This window comes from Nerophis ophidion, linkage group LG07, assembly GCF_033978795.1.
Source record: "Nerophis ophidion isolate RoL-2023_Sa linkage group LG07, RoL_Noph_v1.0, whole genome shotgun sequence".
Lineage (NCBI taxonomy): Eukaryota > Metazoa > Chordata > Actinopteri > Syngnathiformes > Syngnathidae > Nerophis > Nerophis ophidion.
Window position 1 is genome coordinate 43487464 of NC_084617.1, and position 22351 is coordinate 43509814.

The 22351-nt window shown below is 38.8% G+C and overlaps 1 protein-coding gene across 6 annotated transcripts in view; it reads left to right on the forward strand.

The window, feature by feature from the left end:
* LOC133556373 (multiple C2 and transmembrane domain-containing protein 1-like) overlaps positions 1–22351 on the forward strand; it is a 439257-nt gene that overhangs the window by 162346 nt on the left and 254560 nt on the right. For 5 of the 6 annotated variants that reach the window (XM_061906234.1, XM_061906235.1, XM_061906236.1 and 2 more), the window contains exons 3-6: positions 4475–4617; positions 4709–4788; positions 9510–9621; positions 11726–11764. In XM_061906234.1, coding sequence (XP_061762218.1) covers positions 4475–4617; positions 4709–4788; positions 9510–9621; positions 11726–11764 — 374 coding nt within the window. The remainder of the gene's footprint in view (positions 1–4474; positions 4618–4708; positions 4789–9509; positions 9622–11725; positions 11765–22351) is intronic. The other variant, XM_061906238.1, reaches the window with a different exon arrangement.

Sequence of the window (22351 nt, forward strand, 5' to 3'; positions counted from 1 at the left end):
AAAATTGTTGTTTTGTTGGTAGCGGGTGGTGTATTTTGTAGTGTCCTGGAAGAGTTAGTGCTCCAAGGGGTTCTGGGTATTTGTTCTGTTGTGTTTATGTTGTGTTACAGTGCGGATGTTCTTCCGAAATGTGTTTGTCATTCTTGTTTGGTGTGGGTTCACAGTGTGGTGCATATTTGTAACAGTGTTAAAGTGGTTTATACAGCCACACTCAGTGTGACCTGTACGGCTGTTGACCAAGTATGCCTTGCATTCACTTGTGTGTGTGAAAAGCCGCATATATTACGTGACTCGGCCGGCACGCTGTTTGTATGGAGGAAAAGCAGACGTGATGACAGGTTGTAGAGAATGCCAAAAGCAGTGCCTTTAAGGCACGCCCCCAATATTGTTGCCTGGGTGGAATTCGGGAGAAATTCGGGAGAATGGTTGCCCGGGAGATTTTCGAGAGGGGCACTGAAAAAACGGGAGTCTACCGGGAAAATTGGGAGGGTTGTGAAGTATGAGTATTAGCGATGAATGCAGTTTACAGCGGACCCGCCGCTGTATAATACCAGCGGGCCAGCTTTAATGTTAATTTGACACTGCCTCAAGGGCCAGATGAAATTACACGGCGTGCCAAAATTGGCCCGCGGGCCAGAGTTTGACACCCATGCCCAACACCAACCCTTGATGCTGATTGCCATGCAGGGAGGTAATGGGTCTTATCTTTATAGTCTTTGGTATTACTCAGCCAGGATTTTACCTCACAACCTACCAACTTCAGGGTGGACACTCTAACCATTGGGCCACTGAGTAGGTTAATGATAATAGTCAGGAAGTAGTTCTGCCCCATTTTTCCAAAATATTTTTTGCAACTTCAGCCCCAAAACAACTTCAATGATTTCTTGCGTGGATGCTTGGCTCAAAAGCATATTTTTGGTGACAGGAAGTGAACAAGCATTAATTAATTAATTAATTAATTTATTTATTTATTTTTTTCCAAAGTTAGAAACAAGATGGTACTAACAGCATTGTCTGCATACTGAAAAAGGCTCTTCTTTACATTAACTTTAGTATCTTTTTCAGCCAGTCACCAGATGGCACATATTTGTCTACAAGGCGCAATCTATTTGTTGCTGTCTTCCTAGGAAACACTTGGCTGCTTTGATAATAGGATTCGCCTTTTCACCGTTTCTATGGTAATCACTTTGGTCACGGTGTGTAGCAGGCACACAATCAAACAGTCAAACGGATCAATGCAGGGTTCTTTTCAGTCATGTTTATATTAGTCTAACATAAAGCGACATACTGTATTTTCTGGACTATAGAGCGCACCCATTACATTAAAAAAAAAAAAAAATGTGTCCATATATTAGCTGCACCGACTATAAGCCGCAGATATATACGTTGCAAAATTAATAATACACACAGAAAGATTTTGTGAATGTTTATCTACATACTTTGTTTCCAAACGGTGTCTGTAACACAGCAGTGAAATGGCTGATCAAACAAAACCGAAGTCATTGTCATGGACCCACTAGCTGCGGGAACTAGCTCTCCAATCAGCTAAACAGACTCGATAACTCCACGTTGACGTTTTGGTTGATTTACTGAGGAATTTGTGAAACTGAAACAATACAAAAAGAATGCTATCATAAGTTAATAACACTAACACAGACACTCATAAACGTGTTAGCAGATTAGCTATTGCTAACGACGCTCACTTGATTAGATTACAATAGCACGTACAAATATGCAAGAAAACACTCCAACAGACATCACACATGGGACTGTTTAGTAAGTACAAATAGTTTTAGTCATATTGTAAAACTTACAAACGTTGCTCAGATCGCATGAATAATCCACACCTTTAAAAACGCTATGGACATCTTGAAGAGAAGGATCTTTTACTTCTGGTTGAAAGCTAAACAGAAGGGTACTGCAGCACCAGCAGTGAGCGAACTATTCCAAAAGATGTTTTTTTTTTTTTAAAGCGTTTTTTTTTTTTTGGAATTATTATTTCCATTATGTTCGTCAGTGGAGAAAAATCCATAAATTAGCAGGGTTCAAAGTGTAGGAAAAAAAAGGCCAGAATTTCAATAGATTAAACATATGTACATTATCGGCCTGCAACTATTTGTCCACATTGTCGACAAATATCAACGATGAAATGTAATGTGTGGGAACATTTCACCTTAATCTTGTTAAAACACAAGTAGCTTGCTTATTTTGAAAAGCAAACTGTTTTTTATAGAAGTACACCAGCGATAAGAGAACATTTAAAGTGGAGGCATTATGTCGGGCATGTGGAAGATGCGATCTCAACTTGATAAGAGAGTTAGCTTGTTACTTTGCTAGCTCGCTAACAAGTGTGGTATGTTATGTGAAACAATGATTTATTTTTTTTTTTTTGTCCTGTCCAGCTTCTCAGGCAAATCATATAGTTGATGTGAAACAATGATTTAGACATATTTTCAGCTACAGTCCATCAGCTAAACTTTGTTTATATCAACTCAAGTACAGTGGATTTACGAACCCCTCTGTTTGCCAACTATATGCAATTGTCAATATACAGGCTACATATAGCTAAAATGTTCAGAATGAATCGCGTTTATTAGAGTGCTAAAAATGCCAGGAGGTAATCAATAATCAATAATATACCTTGCAACCTTTTAAACACATCATCACAAAATACTTGTATTTTTGAGAAATTTAGACAGCTTTGGTGTTTGTTTTTATTGCTGCTCTTTTGACTGTCCTTTTTTTTTCATTCAAATTAATACTTTGTTTTTGTCACCACTGGGCCTGTCCTTGCTTTTAAATGGACAAAAGTACAATTGTATTTTTTGTTTTTGTAACAGCATAATGGGCAGCACAGTAATAGTATAAATATATATTTAGCAAGTTAGCTGATGCCTAAATCTCAGGACTGTTTGGTCTGTCTCTGAAGACGTTTGATCAGTGAATGATCATAGACTTAGATTGGTCAGATCTAGTATTAGACTTAGATTGATCAGAGCTAGTCTTAGACTTAGATTGGTCAGATCTGTTCTTGGACTTTGATTGGTCAGATCTAGTCTGAGACTTAGATTGGTCAGATTTGGTTTTGGGCTTAGATTGGTCACATCTGGTCTTGGATTTAGATTGGTCAAATCTAGTCTTAGACCTGGATTGGTCAAATCTAGTCTTAGACCTGGATTGGTCACATCTAATCTTAGACCTAGATTGGTCAAATCTAGTCTTAGACTAAGATTGGTCACATCTAGTCTTAGACTAAGATTGGTCACATCTAGTCTTAGACTAAGACTGGTCACATCTAGTCTTATACTAAGGTTGGTCACATCTGGTTTTAGGCTTAGAAAGGTCACATTTGATTTAAGGCTTAGATTGGTCAATTCTGGTCTTGGACTTAGATTGGTCACATCTGGTTTTTGACCTACATTGGTCACATCTGGTCTTCGACTTATATTGGTCACATTTAGACTTAGATTGGTCACATCTAGTCTTACACCCAGATTGGTCACATCTAGTCTTAGATTGGTCACATCTAGTCTTAGACTTAGATTGGTTACATCTAGTCTTAGACTTAGATTGGTTACATGTTGTCTTGGACTTAGATTAGTCACATCGAGTCTTAGACCTAGATTGGTCACATTTAGACTTAGATTGGTCACATTTAGACTTAGATTGGTCACATTTAGACTTAGATTGGTCACATCTAGTCTTAGACTTAGATTGGTCACATCTGGTCTTAGACTTGGATTGGTCACATCTGGTCTTAGACTTAGATTGGTCACATCTGGTTTTAGGGTAAAACTTTTGTGTAACCGTTTTTAAAACAAATGGTAAATGTATGCATTATCCTGTTATACTGTATCTCCCATTCTATATTGTGTTTTGGAAAAAGGTTGTCATTTATCTTGATATTAAGAAACATTATATTTTTTAAGGACATTTACTTGTTTGCTGTTTGCTTGTTGAACATGTTTTCTCATGAAATAACTGACAGAGCCATAAGACAATATTGCTTTATTCATTTAATGTATAGGGCATGTGATTTTTCTCTGAAGGAAGTTTGTTTTTGTCTGTGAGCTTGTTGAAAAATGTTTTCACTTGAAATTAGTGACATGGCCATACAAGAAATTTTGGATTATTCATTTAATCAATAAATACAATTGGTAAGTCTTGTTTCAATAGGTTTTGTGCAATCATTTTAATATGTTTTGATAAACATTGAACCAGTCAGGCCCTTGGCTTGCAGCAATTTTTTTTTTTTTTTGGCACTCTGGCGTATTTGACATTGACATTTATAATGTCTACTTTTTATTGATAGTTTAATAACATTATCTGGTATTATGTTGGTTTCCATTGTCTTTTATTGTCTCTTAAAAAAAAAAAAAAAAATTATATATATATATATATATATATATATATATATATATATATATATATATATATATATATATAATTTTTTTTTGTATTAATTTCCTCTTAGGAACCAGTGATCCATATGTCAAGTTCAAGATCGCAGGTAAGGAGGTGTTCAGGAGTAAGACCATCCATAAGAACCTGAACCCAGTGTGGGATGAGAGAGTAACGATCCTGGTGGAAAGCCTGCGGGACCCTCTGTACGTCAAGGTAGAGTTTATTAGTTGGAAAGTACAAAAGTCATGTTGAGGATCGCTTTACGGATTGTCTCCTTACTTTCTACTGCTTTATGTCTCTCGAGGTTTTTGACTACGACTTTGGACTGCAGGATGATTTTATGGGCTCAGCATATCTCCACTTGGAGTCACTGGAACATCAGAGGTATTTATTTTGTCATTAAATTGTCTAATTTTAGTACTCCCAACAAAATAAAGTGAATCTCTACCCTCTTTCAAAACCACACTAAAAGAACACCTCCAGGCAACTACAGCCCTAGATTTACACCCTCCCCCCACCACATCCCACCTGCCCAGATTGTAAATAATCGGATGTAAATAATCAAATATATATGCTTGTTCTTAGGCTTTCTGAGGTCACTATGTTCACTGCTGGCTGTACATATCCTACAAAGTCAAACCTACCCTGTTTCAATGTCCATTTCTCACATGATATAATTGTTGATGACTGAAGTGCTGATATCAACAGAACCTAGCCCCCCGCCCCAACCCCCTCCACATCCCACCCCCCGGATTTTAAATAATGTAAATAATTCAATGTATATACTCTGATGATTAACTTGTGTGATGACTGTATTATGCTGTTAGTAAATATTTGTACCATGAATTGATTAACGTGGATCCCGACTTAAACTAGTTGAAAAACTTATTCGGGTGTTACCATTTATTGGTCAATTGTATGGAATATGTACTGTACTGTGCAATCTACTAATACAAGTTTAAATAATTCAAAAACTAACATTAGAGGTGTGGATCTCCAGTGCCAGTATACGCGGTCTTGTGTCGCCCTCTTATGGTAGTTTTAAGAAACACACCCTTGCTGTCTTTGCATTAAAGAGTTCCTGGTAGATATCGAACATCCATTCTACCGCTTGTTTCTTTCGGGGTCCCGGGGGTTGCTGTAGCCTATCTCAGCTGCATTCGAATATGTGCAAGGTTGTTGAGCTATAAAAAATATTGATATGTAGATTTAGGTCATCATCTTTTGGAAACTTTATAAATGATTGCCATGTTTTTCTTGTGCATGTGCAATAAAATAAATACATTTTATTTATGTAGCACTTCTCACACAAATTGTTTAAATAAAAACAGCCCATTAATAAACAAGCATAATGTATCAACAGATACTGAACATAAAATAACAAATATGATCATATAAATAATTATACAATTATTGATAAATAAATATTAAATAAGAAACATATTTAATGAAACAAATAAATATAAAACAATTACCAAAGTATGTTTGTGTAATACATTTTTGCTGTGTTATAAAATAGGAATCTCTTATGCCCTTTCTTGCTGAAATTATATCCCTAACATGTACAAACCCCGTTTCCATAAGAGTTGGGAAATTGAGTTAGATGTAAATATAAACGGAATAAAATGATTTGCTAATTATTTTCCACCCATATTCAGTTGAATATGCTACAAAGACAACATATTTGATGTTCAAACTGAAACACATTTTTTTGTTGTTGCAAATAATCATTAACTTTAGAATTTGATGCCAGCAACACGTGACAAAGAAGTTGGGAAAGGTGGCAATAAATACTGATAAAGTTGAGGAATGCTCATCAAACACTTATTTGGAACATCCCACTGGTGTGCAGGTGCCATGATTGGGTATAAAAACAGCTTCCCAAAAAATGCTCAGTCTTTCACAAGAAAGGATGGGGCGAGGTACACCCTTTGTCCACAACTGCGTGAGCAAATAGTCAAACAGTTTAAGAACAACGTTTCTCAAAGTGCAATTGCAAGAAATTTAGAGATTTCAACATCTACAGTCCATAATATCATCAAAAGTTTCAGAGAATCTGGAGAAATCACTCCACGTAAGCGGCATGGCCGGAAACCAACATTGAATGACCGTGACCTTCGATCCCTCAGACAGCACTGTATCTAAACCGACATGAATCTCTAAAGGATATCACCACATGGGCTCAGGAACACTTCAGAAAACCACTGTCACTAAATACAGTTTGTCGCTACATCTGTAAGTGCAAGTTAAAACTCTACTATGCAAAGCGAAAGCCATTTATCAACAACATCCAGAAGCGCCGCCGGCTTCTCTGGGCCCGAGATCATCTAAGATGGACTGATGCAAAGTGGAAAAGTGTCCTGTGGTCTGACGAGTCCATATTTCAAATTGTTTTCGAAATATTCGACATTGTGTCTACCAGACCAAAGGGGAAGCGAACCATCCAGACTCTTATCGACGCAAAATTCAAAAGTCAGCATCTGTGATGGTATGGGGGTGCATTAGTGCCCAAGGAATGTGTAACTTACACATCTGTGAAGGCACCATTAATGCTGAAAGGTACATACAGGTTTTGGAACAACATATGCTGCCATCTAAGCGCCGTCTTTTTCATGGACGCCCCTGCTTATTTCAGCAAGACAATGCCAAGCCACATTCAGCACGTGTTACAACAGCGTGGCTTCATATAAAAAGAGTGCAGGTACTTTCCTAGCCCACCTGCAGTCCAGACCTGTCTACCATCGAAAATGTGTGGCGCATTATGAAGCATAAAATACGACAGCGGAGACCACGGAGTTTTGAACGACTGAAGCTCTACATAAACCAAGAATGGAAAAGAATTCCACTTTCAAAGCTTCAACAATTAGTTTCCTCAGTTCCCAAACGTTTATTGAGTGTTGTTAAAAGAAAAGGTGATGTAACACAGTGGTGAACACGCCCTTTCCCAACCAATTTGGCACGTGTTGCAGCAATGAAATTTTAAGTTAATTATTATTTGCAAAAAAAAAATAAAGTTAATGAGTTTGAACATCAAATATTGTCTTTGTAGTGCATTCAACTGAATATGGGTTGAAAAGGATTTGCAAATCATTGTATTCCATTTATATTTACATCTAACACAATTTCTCAACTCATATCATTTGAGGCATTTAAGAAACTTCGCCCAGACAGACCCGCAAAAGAGTACATGTCCGGGGAAAAGAGGACGTATGGTCAGTCTATTTCAAAGTTATCCACGATACAAATCCTGGTTTTGTTCCTGGCTTTGTCATGAATAAGTTACGTAACAAGGCCTTCAAAATGAAAACAATAACAAGATTTCGTGGCTGAAATGAGCATATGAGCTGAACTACTGTCATCAGTTAAAGAGGTATTGGAAAAGAAGATGATTTGTTAATGCATTTTCACATATCAAGGCCATTTATAGGCGTATTGAAACCCACTACCCACGCCGTCTGATAGTTTATACATCAATGATGAAATCTTAACATTGCAACACATGCCAATACCGCCTTTTTAGTTTACTAAATTGCAATTTTAAATTTCTCACGAAGTATCCTGTTGAAAACGTCACAGAATGATAACGCGTGTGCGTGACGTCTCGGATTGTGGCGGACATTTTTTTCCAGCCCGATCCTAGCTATAAGTAGTCTGCTTTAATCACATAATTACACAGTATTCTGGACATCTGTGTTGCTGAATCTTTTGCAATTTGTTCAATTAATAATGGAGAAGTCAAAGAAGAGAAGATGTAGGTGGGAAGCGGTGTATTGCAGCTGCCTTTAGCAACACAAACACACCTGGTGTTTCCTTGTTTACATTCCTGAAGGTGAAGCTTTACTATGGAACAGAGCGGTCAAACGAACATGGTTCCCGACCACATGTCAAACGGCAGGTTTCGGTGAGAAAATTGTGGTTATAAGTCGCCTATTACCGTAGACATGAGCAGACCTTGCGTCCTCCTACAGCTGCGGACTCTCTTACTTCCTCCCACCGGAGACACTGGCGGTCACCACACCCGTGGCCACACCCCTCCGACTTTCAGGTACCATATAATCTCACCAAAACACTAGTAACACAATAAGCAGATAAGGGATTTTTCTAGAATTATCCTAATAAATGTGTCTAATAACATCTGAATTGCTCTCACTGCCCTCGCCTTTTTTTTCTTTTCTAGTCCTTCACCCTCACTATCCTCATCTACAAATCTTTCATCCTCGCTCAAATTAATGGGGAAATCGTCGCTTTCTCTGTCCGAATCGCTCTCGCTGCTGGTGGCTATGATTGTAAACAATGTGAGGATGTGAGGACTTCCACAACCCGTGACGTCACGCGCACATCATCTGCTACTTCCGGTACTTTTTTATTAGCGACCAAAAGTTGCGAACTTTATCGTCGATGTTCTCTACTAAATCCTTTCAGGAAAAATATGGCAATATTGCGAAATGATCAAGTATGACACAGAATGGACCTGCTATCCCCGTTTAAATAAGAACATCTCATTTCAGTAGGCCTTTAAAGATGACGTGGCATGAAATTATTACATATGGCTCTTTAGCTGAAACAGAAATCATTCGGAGGCCTACCCACACTTTGAAAGACCCTGCTATAATCTTTTACCTGGACAGTTTACAACCTCTATTGGTTCTAAGACGGAGCTCTTAATGGAAATCAATTGCTTCTTGGCCCCCCCAAAAAGCACAATTTTAACATGTAAACATAATTTTAGATCAGATTATTGTATTATGGTATTATGAAGTAATTTAGTGTGTCAAACACACCATCAGCAGCTTCACCATATTTTCTTGGATACATTTCTAACCTTTAAATATTATTTTAATGTCCTTGGCTGGCGTTATGGACTCATTCTGCGTCTGCATGGTGCGTCATTCGCTCCAATTGCTTCGCTCGGTCATGTTTTTGATGATTTCTTTCTCTAATTCAATGACTATCATCTATTTTTTCTTCTGTCCTTCACACTCATTGTCTTCTTTCCCACCTTTGGAAACACAAACTCAGGGCGATCTCTAGCTGCAAGCTAATGCACTAGCGAGTAAGACCATAGCTCACATTGGCATTTAGTGAACCTAATGTCCTCCCTGCAGGATGCTGGACGTCTCCCTGGACCTCAGTGACCCACATTATCCGGAACATAACCTCGGCAGCCTGGAAATATCCGTCACTTTATCGCCCCGAGATGGAGACATGAGAGACGCGGTAAGAAAAAAAAAAGTTCTTGTTTTTCCTTCCAGTTTTTGTGTATTGACCTGGAAGTTCTGGCTCCATTCATGCGCCGTTTGTGGAAACACTTCAACTCAGCAAGCGTTCTTGCACAAACACAAACGTCATAAATATGTCGGAGTAAAAGTTCCATGTTCAAAGAGCGCCGAGGTCTCTTCTTCCATCTCGATGCGTGAGTCGCAGTTATTTTTGCTCAATTATTTGTCGGTCTAATTGGACCCCTGCACGCTCGACCCAGAACAAGGCGGAGTCATGGGGGAAATACTTTATTCCGTTTGATCTGATGTCTTAATTTTGCTGCTTATTTACTTGGGAGAGTCCACACTTGACAGAACAAATAAAGTCTATTTAGGTTAAGCACCATTTTGGATCCGTCCAGCTGTGATGGAAACGAGGCTGCACATTGTGGATCTGTTGAATTTGTAAAAAGACACCTCCAAATAGTATGTTATTTACATTGAAAACATAAAAATACAAATAGTTTTGTGTGCATGTATTTACATGTTCAATACAACCTCCTACAGCTTTGACGTTTCTCTTTCTAGTGCTAAAATAAAGCAACAGTTAATTGTAAACAATCCTGGATTATGGACATACACTATATCACCATTTTTTTATTATTTTTTTCTTTGTCATGAAAAAGGGACGTTTTTGTCATGAAAAGGGGAGGTTTTTGTGGTTGGTGCACTAATTGTAAATGTATATTGTGTTTTTTATGTTGATTTAAAGCACGTCACCACTCGACTCGAGAGCAGGGGAGACACATTATCTAGAGTGATGAATCACGCTTTTCCATCTGTCAATCTGATGGACGAGTCTGGGTTTGGAGGTTGCCAGGAGAACGCTACATTTTGGACTGCATTTTGCCGAATGTGAAATTTGATGGAGGAGGAATTATGGTGTGGGGCTGTTTTTCAGGAATTGGGCTTGCCCCCTTAGTTCCAATGAAAGGAACTTTGAATGTTCCTAGATACCAACACATTTTGGACAATTCCATGCTCCCAACCTTGTGGGAACAGATTGGAGCGGGCCCCTTCCTCCTCCAACATGGCTGTGCACTAGTGCACAAAGCAAGGTCCATAAAGACATGGATGACAGAGTCTGGTGTGGATAAACTTGACTGGCCTGCACAGAGTCCTTACCTGAACCCGATAGAACATCTTTGGGGTGAATTAGAACGGAGACTGAGAGCCAGGCCTTCTTGACCAACATCAATGTGTGACCTCACCAATGCGCTTTTGGAAGAATGGTGGAAAATTTCTATAAACACACTCCGCAACCTTGTAGACAGCCTTCCCAGAAGAGTTGAAGCTGTAATAGCTGCAAAAGGTGGACCGACATCATATTGAACCCTATAGGTTATGAATGGGCTGGCACTTCAAGTTCATATGTGAGTCAAGGCAGGTGGCCTAATATTTTTGGCAATATAGTGTAGGTCACCTTTCTCTGTGGGTTTGACAACAGGAGGGAAAAATAATTGATTTTTCGATGCATGGCAATTCGGACATGAACGATTATAAAATGGATTTGTAAACATCAGTATATTTATTGTGAATAAAGTCGCTGACTGCAGCGAGACACCTCGATGGGAGATCTGACCAGCCTTTATTTGAGGGCACTTGTGTTCCAGTTTTGCACACATTTCATGTGCTTAATTAATGTGATGGGAATGCCTTGTTACAAATACACTGTTTTTAAAAGATAAACGCTTATTTAGTGAAACAAAAAGACATGTAAAACTGCATCAATATCCATCGATTAAAGTCGCACCAATAATCAAGTCCGAATGGAATGGTGAGGTGGCCAAAGATTCCCACCTGTAGTTCTGACACTAATTGTCGGTCGATGTATTTTGGAAGAGAGTGTGTGCAAATGGAATAAAACAGACCCTGAGTGTAGGTGTGTGTGCATGTTGTAAAAGTCACGTGCATGACTAACCAACGCCTCACTAAAGTCTTCTGATTAACCCCACCCCTTTTTCACCGGGTCACCACTACCACTTGAACGCCTTACATCGCAGTCCCTTTAACCGCTGACCCTGCTGGGGGGGCACTCTGTAACCGCTTTGTCTCATCTACAGACCATGCTTTTGAGAAGGAGCTGGAAAAGATCCAGTAAGGTAACTAAAACGCACGTAGCCCCACAACACTACCCACTGCACCCCACCTGTGTCTCGTCTTGTGTGCTGCTCCATTTTCCCTATCTCTTGTTGTACTCCCCTGCATTGCATTGGCAACTTTTGTTTTTCTTCATTTCTCGCATCATTCGAGCTTTATTTTCCACAAGCAGCAAAATATCCATGTTAGTCCGGTTCAAAACACTTATTCCAATTTTGTGGTACTCCCTGGTTTCACTCAAGACAAAACAACTCTATGCCGTAATTTAGTTCCACAACCACTAGGGGTTAGGGTTTTCCTGATACCGGTATTTAGATACTTTTCAGTACTTTTCTAAATAAAGGAGACAACAAAAAATGGCATATTTTAGCAAAACAATCGTACAGTACATTAAACATATATTTATTATTCCTTAGATAAAATAGTGAAAATACTAAACAGCTTGTCTTTTAGTAGTAAGTAAGCAAACAAAGGCTCCTAATTAATCTGATGACATATGCAGTAACATATTGTGGCATTTATCATTCTAATAACTTGTCAACATTATGAGGGACCAACTGTAAAAAGTGAGGATTAGTGATTTAAAAGTAGCTAAAACACTGCCGACTGCAGATGGATGTTACTGCTAGCTAGCTAGCCCTGTCTTAAAGCACCTCTTCCCGAGGGTGTTTCAGTGTTAGAACTTCACCCTTATCTTCAGTTTTTGAGCCAAGATGCATCCATTCCCCCTTTTCTGTCCACACACAGTGTCTGTTTGTAAGTACTCCGTGTTTGTGCGCTGCTGAACATGCTCCTATTCTCATATAACCAGCAATGTCATGACATGCCGTCAAATAAAAAAAAATGGGAAACCGTATTTTTCAAACGGAGGAGACTACTGTTTTTAATTTATTAGTACCGCGATACTACACTAATATTCTATACTTTTTTTAATTATTTTTTTTATTTAAGCCTGTCAGTTATAAAATACAACGGCATAAAACAGGTTGATAAAAAGCATTGAAAGTGATTCAATGGATTTTGGGATAGTTAAGGCCTTGAATTGAATTAAAAAAACATTACATTTGATGTCCAGGGGGATTAAAAATGTATCATTGAAGGGCAAATGACAATGAACTGATAAGTTTGCTGGCATCATTAAATTCGCTATTTCGGTGTGTTTCTTTTCTTCGTACCTGGCTTTCAAAGTGGTTTCAAGAGGGTTCACTCAGTGCATCGATCCCTGCATTTGAGCATGTTTATTTGACTGTAGAATAAAATGAACTGATTGAAGCCTAGACCTGGGCCGATAACAAATTTTACTTGACAATATACTGACCTACCAATTATTGCCGAAAACCGATGTTATTGCCAATATTTTTATAAGACCAAATTAAAGACAAGATAATTCACCCCCTTCTATTCATTCAGCTATGGTAAAAATGCGCGCGGCCGCCAAAAGTAACAAAATGCGTGAGTGCTCTTGAAGCATGCACATGGCAATTTAGCGATGCTGGAAAACTGAGCGACTTTCATTTTCATTTATCGTCGGTCAATTGACTTATAAAATATCGGCCCAGGCCTCGCAAAACTTCTTGTCAGTCATGCACCATCTTTGTTTCGGTTTGAGCAGGCATGATCGCCACCTTGCGCACAGAACACACGGACATCTCCTCGCTAGTTGTGACTCGCGTGTGAGTAGCAAACAAAAGTTAAGAGAAAAAAAGATGATACTGTATGATTGATTGTTAAGCCAAATGTGTGGGATTATTTTATCTTCACAACTAAATGAGCTACATGAGCCAGTCAGAACGACGAACAAGCAAGTATGCCTGATGACTTTGGCAATAAATAAGACAACAAAACAAACCACCCGGCCCAGTTTTTCCAAATGGGGGAAAAAACTGCACTTCTTTATTTTGAATGTTCCATCCATCCATTTTCTACCGATTGTCCCTTTTGGGGTCGCGGGGGGCGCTGCAGCCTATCTCAGCTACATTCGGGCAGTAGTCGGGGTACACCCTGGACAAGTCGCCACCTCACCACAGGGCCAACACAGATAGACAGACAACATTCGCACTCATATTCACACTCAAGGGCCAATTTAGTGTTGCCAATCAACCTATCCCCAGGTGCATGGCTTTGGAGGTGGGAGGAAGCCGGAGTACCCAGAGGGAACCCACGCAGAACATGCAAACTCCACACAGAAAGTTCCCGGGCACAGGATCGAACCCAGGACCTTTGTATTGTGAGGCAGACACACTAACCCCTCTTTCGCCGTACTGGCCTTCATTTTGACACTACTTTCAAATCATCAGAAGGAGTCAATGTTCAACGTCTTTAGTTTTATTAGTGGCGTTCCTCAAGGTTCCGTTTTAGGTCTTCTTCACCATTTGGGCAATTCAACTGGTGGTCTGCGGGTTTAGGAAAAAAAATAAATAAATAAAACAACTTGAGAGGGACTAATATTTTTGCATCAGATTCTTAAAAACACCAGGGTTATGTCATAGAGATGATCTTTGACAAGCTCCTGTCACTCAGACAAAAAAATAGACCAAAGTCAAATGTCTACTGTGGAGAATGTTGGTTCTCTGGAAAGGAAAAGCCCATGGTCTTTAGCTTTCTCGAAAACAATTTCCAGTGGAACCTCAATTTACGAACTTAAGTGCTTCTTGAACAGGGTTTGTAAATCAGGTTTGAATAGTAAAGCAAATGAATGTAAATATGAATAATGAGTCCAAACCTCGACAAAAGTTTTAATCAGGGTTTATCCACTTTGAACACAATATAAAGTGCTGTAAAGTTCTGCATACGTAACAACGAGGTGATTAATCAATCAATCAATCAATCATCAATCAATGTTTATTTATATAGCCCCAAATCACAAATGTCTCAAAGGACTGCACAAATCATTACGACTACAACATCCTCGGAAGAACCCACAAAAGGGCAAGGAAAACTCACACCCAGTGGGCAGGGAGAATTCACATCCAGTGGGACGCCAGTGACAATGCTGACTATGAGAAACCTTGGAGAGGACCTCAGATGTGGGCAACCCCCCCCCCCCTGTAGGGGACCGAAAGCAATGAATGTCGAGCGGGTCTAACATGATACTGTGAAAGTTCAATCCATAGTGGCTCCAACACAGCCGCGAGAGTTCAGTTCAAGCGGATCCAAGACAGTAGCGAGAGTCCCGTCCACAGGAAACCATCTCAAGCGGATCAGCAGCGTAGAGATGTCCCCAACCGATACAGGCGAGCGGTCCATCCTGGGTCCCGACGAGCGGTCCATCCTGGGTCTCGACTCTGGACAGCCAGTACTTCATCCATGGTCATCGGACCGGACCCCCTCCACAAGGGAGGGGGGGACATAGGAGAAAGAAAAGAAGCGGCAGATCAACTGGTCTAAAAAGGAGGTCTATTTAAAGGCTAGAGTATACAGATGAGTTTTAAGGTGAGACTTAAATGCTTCTACTGAGGTAGCATCTCGAACTGTTACCGGGAGGGCATTCCAGAGTACTGGAGCCCGAACGGAAAACACTCTATAGCCCGCAGACTTTTTTTGGGCTCTGGGAATCACTAATAAGCCAGAGTCTTTTGAACGCAGATTTCTTGCCGGGACATACGGTACAATACAATCGGCAAGATAGGCTGGAGCTAGACCGTGTAGTATTTTATACGTAAGTAGTAAAACCTTAAAGTCACATCTTAAGTGCACAGGAAGCCAGTGCAGGTGAGCCAGTACAGGCGTAATATGATCAAACTTTCTTGTTCTTGTCAAAAGTCTAGCAGCCGCATGTTGTACCAACTGTAATCTTTTAATGCTAGACATGGGGAGACCAGAAAATAATACGTTACAGTAGTCGAGGCGAGACGTAACAAACGCATGGATAATGATCTCGGCGTCTTTAGTGGACAAAATGGAGCGAATTTTAGCGATATTACGGAGATGAAAGAAGGCCGTTTTAGTAACGCTTTTAATGTGTGACTCAAAGGAGAGAGTTGGGTCGAAGATAATACCCAGATTTTTTACAGAGTCACCTTGTTTTATTATTTGGTTGTCAAATGTTAAAGTTGTATTATTAAATAGAGGTCGGTGTCTAGCAGGACCGATAATCAGCATTTCCGTTTTTTTGGCATTAAGTTGCAAAAAGTTAGCGGACATCCATTGTTTGATTTAATTAAGACACGCTTCCAACTGACTACAGTCCGGCGTGTTGGTCAGCTTTAGGGGCATGTAGAGTTGGGTGTCATCAGCATAACAGTGGAAGCTAATACCGTATTTGCGTATGACGTCACCCAGCGGCAGCATGTAGATGCTGAAGAGTACAGGGCCAAGGACCGAACCCTGGGGAACTCCACACGTTACCTTAACATAGTCCGAGGTCACACTGTTATAGGAGACGCACTGCATCCTATCAGTAAGATAAGAGTTAAACCAAGACAGGGCTAAGTCTGACATACCAATTCGTTTTTTGATACGCTCTAATAAAATATTATGATCGACGGTATCGAAAGCAGCGCTAAGATCGAGGAGCAGCAACATAGATGACGCATCAACTGTCTTTTTTTTATTAACAAGCTAAAACAACTCATGCACACACAAAAGTCCCTTTGCTGCCCTCACAAATGATCGGAAGTCACAACAATCCTTAACTTTACAGGAGGGAAGGGCTTCTATGGCCCCATTGGATATGACGTGAGAGGAAGGGGGTGGGGAGATTAATCATTTTGCAATGCAGCCTGCTGAAAATGATGGAAATCGCCACTCTATTTAGCACCTGACGCTGTGATTAAAGTTCGATTTACCACACAACACTTTTTAAGATATTCAACACTCTACTTTCTTCTGGTGGTTAAAGTGGATAGTGCACCACTCCCCATCCCAATTGGTCACGTTTCATGTGTCAGGTAAACCGTGACAAACGGGGCCAAATTAATCCCCTTCCTACTGTAACAACCCATCCATCCATTTTCTACCGCTTATTCCCTTTGGGGTCGCGGGGGGTGCTGGAGCTACAATCGGGCGAAAGGCGGGTTACACCATGGACAAGTTGCCACCTCTTTGCAGGGCCAACACAGATAGACAGACAACATTCACACTCACATTCACACACAAGGGCCAATTTAGTGTTGCCAATCAACCTATCCCCAGGTGCATGTCTTTGGAGGTTGGAGGAAGCCGGAGTACCCGCAGGGAACCCACGCAGTCACGGGAGAACATGCAAACTCCACACAGAAAGATCCCAAGCTCGGGATTGAACCCAGGCCTACTCAGGAACTTCGTATTGTGAGGCACATGCACTAACCCCTGTTCCAATCGTGCTGCCTACTGTAACAACTAGGGGTGTGGGAAAAAAATGTATTCAAATATGAATCGCAATTCTCACGTTGTGCGATTCAGAATCGATTCTCATTTTTAAAATATCTATTTTTTTTAATTAATTAATTTATTTATTTTTTAATTTTTTATCAATCCAACAAAACAATACACAGCAATACCATAACAATGCAATCCAATTCCAAAACCAAAAGTAGTGACACAAAAATTAATATTATCAATAACAGTATCAATATTAGTTATAATTTCAGCATAGCAGTGTTTAAAAATCCCTCATTGACATCATCAGACATTTATAAAAATAGAAAAAAAGAACAATAGTGTCACAGTGGCTTACACTTGCATCGCATCTCATAAGCTTGACAACACACTGTGTCCAATATTTTCACAAAGATACAATAAGTCATATTTTTGGTACGTTTAATAGTTAAAACAAATTTACATTACTGCAATCAGTTGATAAAACATTGTCCCTTACAATTATAAAAGCTTTTTACAAAAATCTACTACTCTGCTTGCTTGTCAACAGACTGGGGTAGATTCTGCTGAAATCCTATGTATTGAATGAATAGAGAATCCTTTCAAATCAGGAAAAAATAGTTTTTGAATCGAGAATCGTGTTGAAATAAAAAAAAAAAAACGATATTGAATCGAACTGTGGTACACCCAAAGATTAGCAGCCCTAGTAACAAACATATTGTTAAAATAATAAATATTTTAAAAATTAAAGTTGGAAGAGGAGAGGAGCCACTGAACGAGAGGTGTGCTTCTCCTTTGCCATGAAATAAGTCTGCTTTAGTATATTTTTCCGGAAAAGTCCAGTCTCATCACAATTAAAAACGTGCTGTGGTACAAAGCCTCAGTCTCCATCCCATCAAAGCACAAAATAGCAGCCAGCCGGACTCCAGATGAATGAGTGAAGCGTTCACACACACTGACATATTTGGCTCTATCTAAAAGTTCGTAAACTGAATAGTTTGCAATCATAGGAGTTCGTAATTCCAGGTTCCACCGTATTGAAAAATATCCCGGATGTAGGATTACAATACAATGACCCCTGATTGATTGATTTATCACCTACGTAAAAAAAAAAAAAACAGACTAATGAACTTGACGCCATAATTCTATGAGAAGTTGTTGGTAGTCCCTAGCTACAAACAATTTATGGACACAAACTCTGTACACTTCAGTACTGGGGAGACTTCCTGCTGTATCGAGCTTTTGAAGCTCGCTAATATGGGCCACCAGTCGGGAGAACGCCCAAAACACTAACTACCAAGCTACTCCTCCCTCAAAAATGGCCCTGCCGTTGAGTACTCTCCTGGCTTGGTTGCATTATTTTTACACAAACTCTTGTTTTTTAAAGGAGATGCAAACTATTCAAGAAGTAGTCTGTGCTAATAATCAGGAATTCACTCCAACACTAGGCCAATTCCTTTTTTTTGGGGACCTTCAAATGTTTTCTTATTCCAGAGGGCTTGCAAAAGTTGAACTGGATATGATTATGAGGTTTGATCCCTTCCATGCTGCGCTCTGGCCTCATTTTTTTTTTTTTTTTTTTTTATGAATCAGAAATATGTCGCAAAGTAACAACTTGATCGTTGCTAATGTACAACAAAGCTGCATTACAGCATGAACTGTAGACGTGGAAGTGGCTGCATGGGAGGTTCGCTGGATTGCGAGCATCCATTGGCGCTGTTTAGTGTCTGGAGGATGGAAATGAAGATCAAAGGGCTGTGCTTGTGAGGCAGGGTTTGTTCAGAGTTTAATGAAATTCATCTGCAAAACAAAAACTATGCTAATAAATTCGCCCTAACAAGGAAGAAGGCAGGGAGAGAGTCTAAAAAGATGGGGAGGGAGACATTTGTTGTGGTGCAGGATCTTCTAATGATTCAAAGAGAGGTTAAATAGGCCTTTAAGTGCTGGTAAAATAGGTCACTTTGCAAGATGGACTGCTAAATGATTAAATGTTAGTCGTGAATGGAATCTGACATGAATTTGACTCCAAAACCACTTGTTTCAGAGTTGTATTATTATTAGGATTTATTATTTATTAATATTATTATTTATTATTTAATGTATTATTATGACCTGCCTTGTGGTTAGCCTGAGATCGGTAGGTCGTGAGTTCATACCCTGGCCGAGTCATACCAAAGACTATAAAAATGGGATCCATTACCTCCCTGCTTGGCACTCAGCATCAATGGTTGGAATTGGGGGTTAATTCACCAAAATGATTGCCGAGCACGGCTACCGCTGCTGCTCACTGTTCCCCTCACCTCCCAGGGGGTGAACAAGGGGATGGGTCAAAAGCAGAGGACAAATTTCACCACACCTAGTGTGTGTGTGACAATCATTTAACTTAGATTAACTTTAACTTATTAGCATTATCATCTATTCAGTGGTTTAGTTTAGGTCAGGGGTGTCAAACATACAAACAGGTTTTATCCGGCCCGCGGAATGAGTTTGCTCAGTATAAAAATGAGGAGAAATGTTTGGATGTAAGAAACTGCTGTTCTAAATGTGTCCACTGGATGTTGCAATAGCAATTCTTTGTATCTTTTTAGATGATGCTACCTATTTACAAAATAAACCACATGATGTTAGTACATCAGTCAAGGAAAATGAGCAAACTCCATAAATAACCTCCTGTAATTTGATTTTGATATAATTGTTTTATCTTGATAGATTGAAAATTAACACTAATGAGTTGACTGATGAACATTATCACATAATTTATTCAGAAATGTATGCATAACGACAAATAAATCTAAAAAAGCAACAACAACGTTACGATATGGACATTTTCAGAATGTGCGTGTTCTATTTGTAAACAAAGAAAACAATCTGAAGTTGTCTTTATTTTTAAGTTATCGTGCCGTGATTTTACCAGTCCGACCCACATGGGATTAGATTTTTCTCCATGTGGCCCCTGATCTAAAATTAGTTTGACACCCCTGGTTAAGATCATCTTTGTCAGGGGTTTTCAAAGTGCCCGTTTTCAACACATTGTCGAGATAAAATCAAGTTAAAAACAAAAGTAAAGATGTTAGAAAAAAAGAGAGAAGATATGTAATGTAATGAGGAAAAAGTTGAAATAGTCACACTACAGTCGCTAGATTAAGTGTTGGATTAATTTTTATTTACCATATTTTACAGATAATAAAGCGCACACTCTACATAAAAAAAAATTATATATATATGTATTAGCTGCAGATACATACAATTTAAAATCAGTTATTTACACAAAAATGGTGTTTAAACGTTTATTTACATACCTTTAATTGTTTCTAAACGGTGTCTGTAACACGGCAGTAAAATGGCTGATCAAACAAAACAGAAGTCATCGTCATGGACGCAATAGCAGTGGAAGCTAGCTCTCCAATCAGCTAAACAGACTCAATAACGCCCCGGTGACGTTTTGTTGGATTTACTGAGGAATTTGTGAAACTGAAACAATGCAAAAAGAATGCCATCGTAAGTTAATAACTCTAACGAAGACACACGCAAATGTGCTAGCATAATAGCTAATGCTAAGAACGCTAGCTTCATTACATTATTGTTGCACGGGCAAATAACCATGAAAACACTCCTACAGACGTCACACCTGGGCGGGTTTACTAAGTATGAATAGTTTGAGTTTCATTGTAAAACTTACAAACGTTGCGTGGAGTGATGAATGAAGTATCTATTAGAGTAGAAACGCTATGGACGATTAAAAGTAAAAACAGCACTTTTACTTCTGGTTCGACGCTTTAAGCAGCAGGAAACACTAGGCATTCACCCAGCTGCACCTGCAGTGACGGAACTCATCCAAAAGATGGCGCCCTAGCACAAACAATAAAACACCATTTAAGTGTCTTTGCTTGTGTTTAATGAAAACTATTTGTTTTATGGCCGTCGGTAAAGAAAAATATATGAATTGGCCTCACTGTTTTATAAGCGGCAGGGTTCTCAGCGTTGGAAAAAGGTAGTGGCTTATTGTCCGGAATTTCCGGTTTTCACAGTTGTCCAATAAACAAATTTCCGTGAAGTACGATTGTTCTTAATAAATAAAATATTTTCATAGAGCATACAAAAACTGTTTAAATCTTTCTAAATACATTTTTTACCATTAGTACACCCCTCTAAACATGAAATTACACTCATTTCCCCTAATATAGTAGCCTTCAATGTGTTCTATTATAGCACTCAAGCATCCTTGTTGTGGCCATCACCTGTCCACGACAACTTCTGTTTTGTTTGACCAGCTGTTTTACTGCCGTGTTACAGATACCTTTTGGAAACATTTAAGGTATGTAAATTCACATTTACATAATCTTACTGTGTACATATCTCATTTTGCAACGCATATCTGCTCCTTATAGTCTGGTGCGGCTAATATATGGAAAACTAATTTCCTCTTAAATTTTGTGGGTGCGGTATATATCCCGGTGTGCTCTATTGTCCAAAAAATCAGTATATTGCGTAAAACGACTTTACAAGTGACTATATAGCTCGTGTTTCTTTTTTTAGAGGATTTTAATTATGTTTAAATACTTATTACGAAGATGTAAACAGTTTTGTAGGTTCTAACAATAAACATGTTTGATTTATTACAAATAAGCCTTTCTTAAATAAATGTACTTATCGCACTTGAACGAAGGACAACTTATAAAATTATGTATATAACTTATAAATTATAAAATGCTTTGTTACCTACAAAGCAAAACTGACACAACATATGACAAATATGTCTGTTTACAACTTTTTACATTTTTTTTTACAAAATAAATGCTTTGACTTTATAGTGTGGAAGAAAAAAAAAAACATACATAAATAGTACATTTATTTTTGATTAATACATTTTGCTTACTTACTTTTTAAATAAGAGTTGTCTTGTATGTTCACTATTTCATTTAAGGACAAACATGCAATAAGAAACATATGTTTATTGTACTGTAAATTTTTTTTGTTGAAATACGTCCAATAATGCAATTTTTTGTGGTCCCCTTTATTTAAAAAGTACCAAAAAGTGTCGAAATAATGTGGGTATTGGTACCAAAATATTGGTATTGGGACAACACTACTCCAAACTCAAGGGCAATTTTGTTTATTCCATCATGTATTCATTGTATTTTCTATTTGTTTTCTAATGTGTGGTTACCCTCTCAATGTCTGATGCCTTGGACTTAATCAATGTACAATATCTTTGTTTGCTTGTGTTCACAGGCATATGTCTCTGAGCCTGTCTTGTAATAATAATATTAATATATTTGATTTGTACTGTG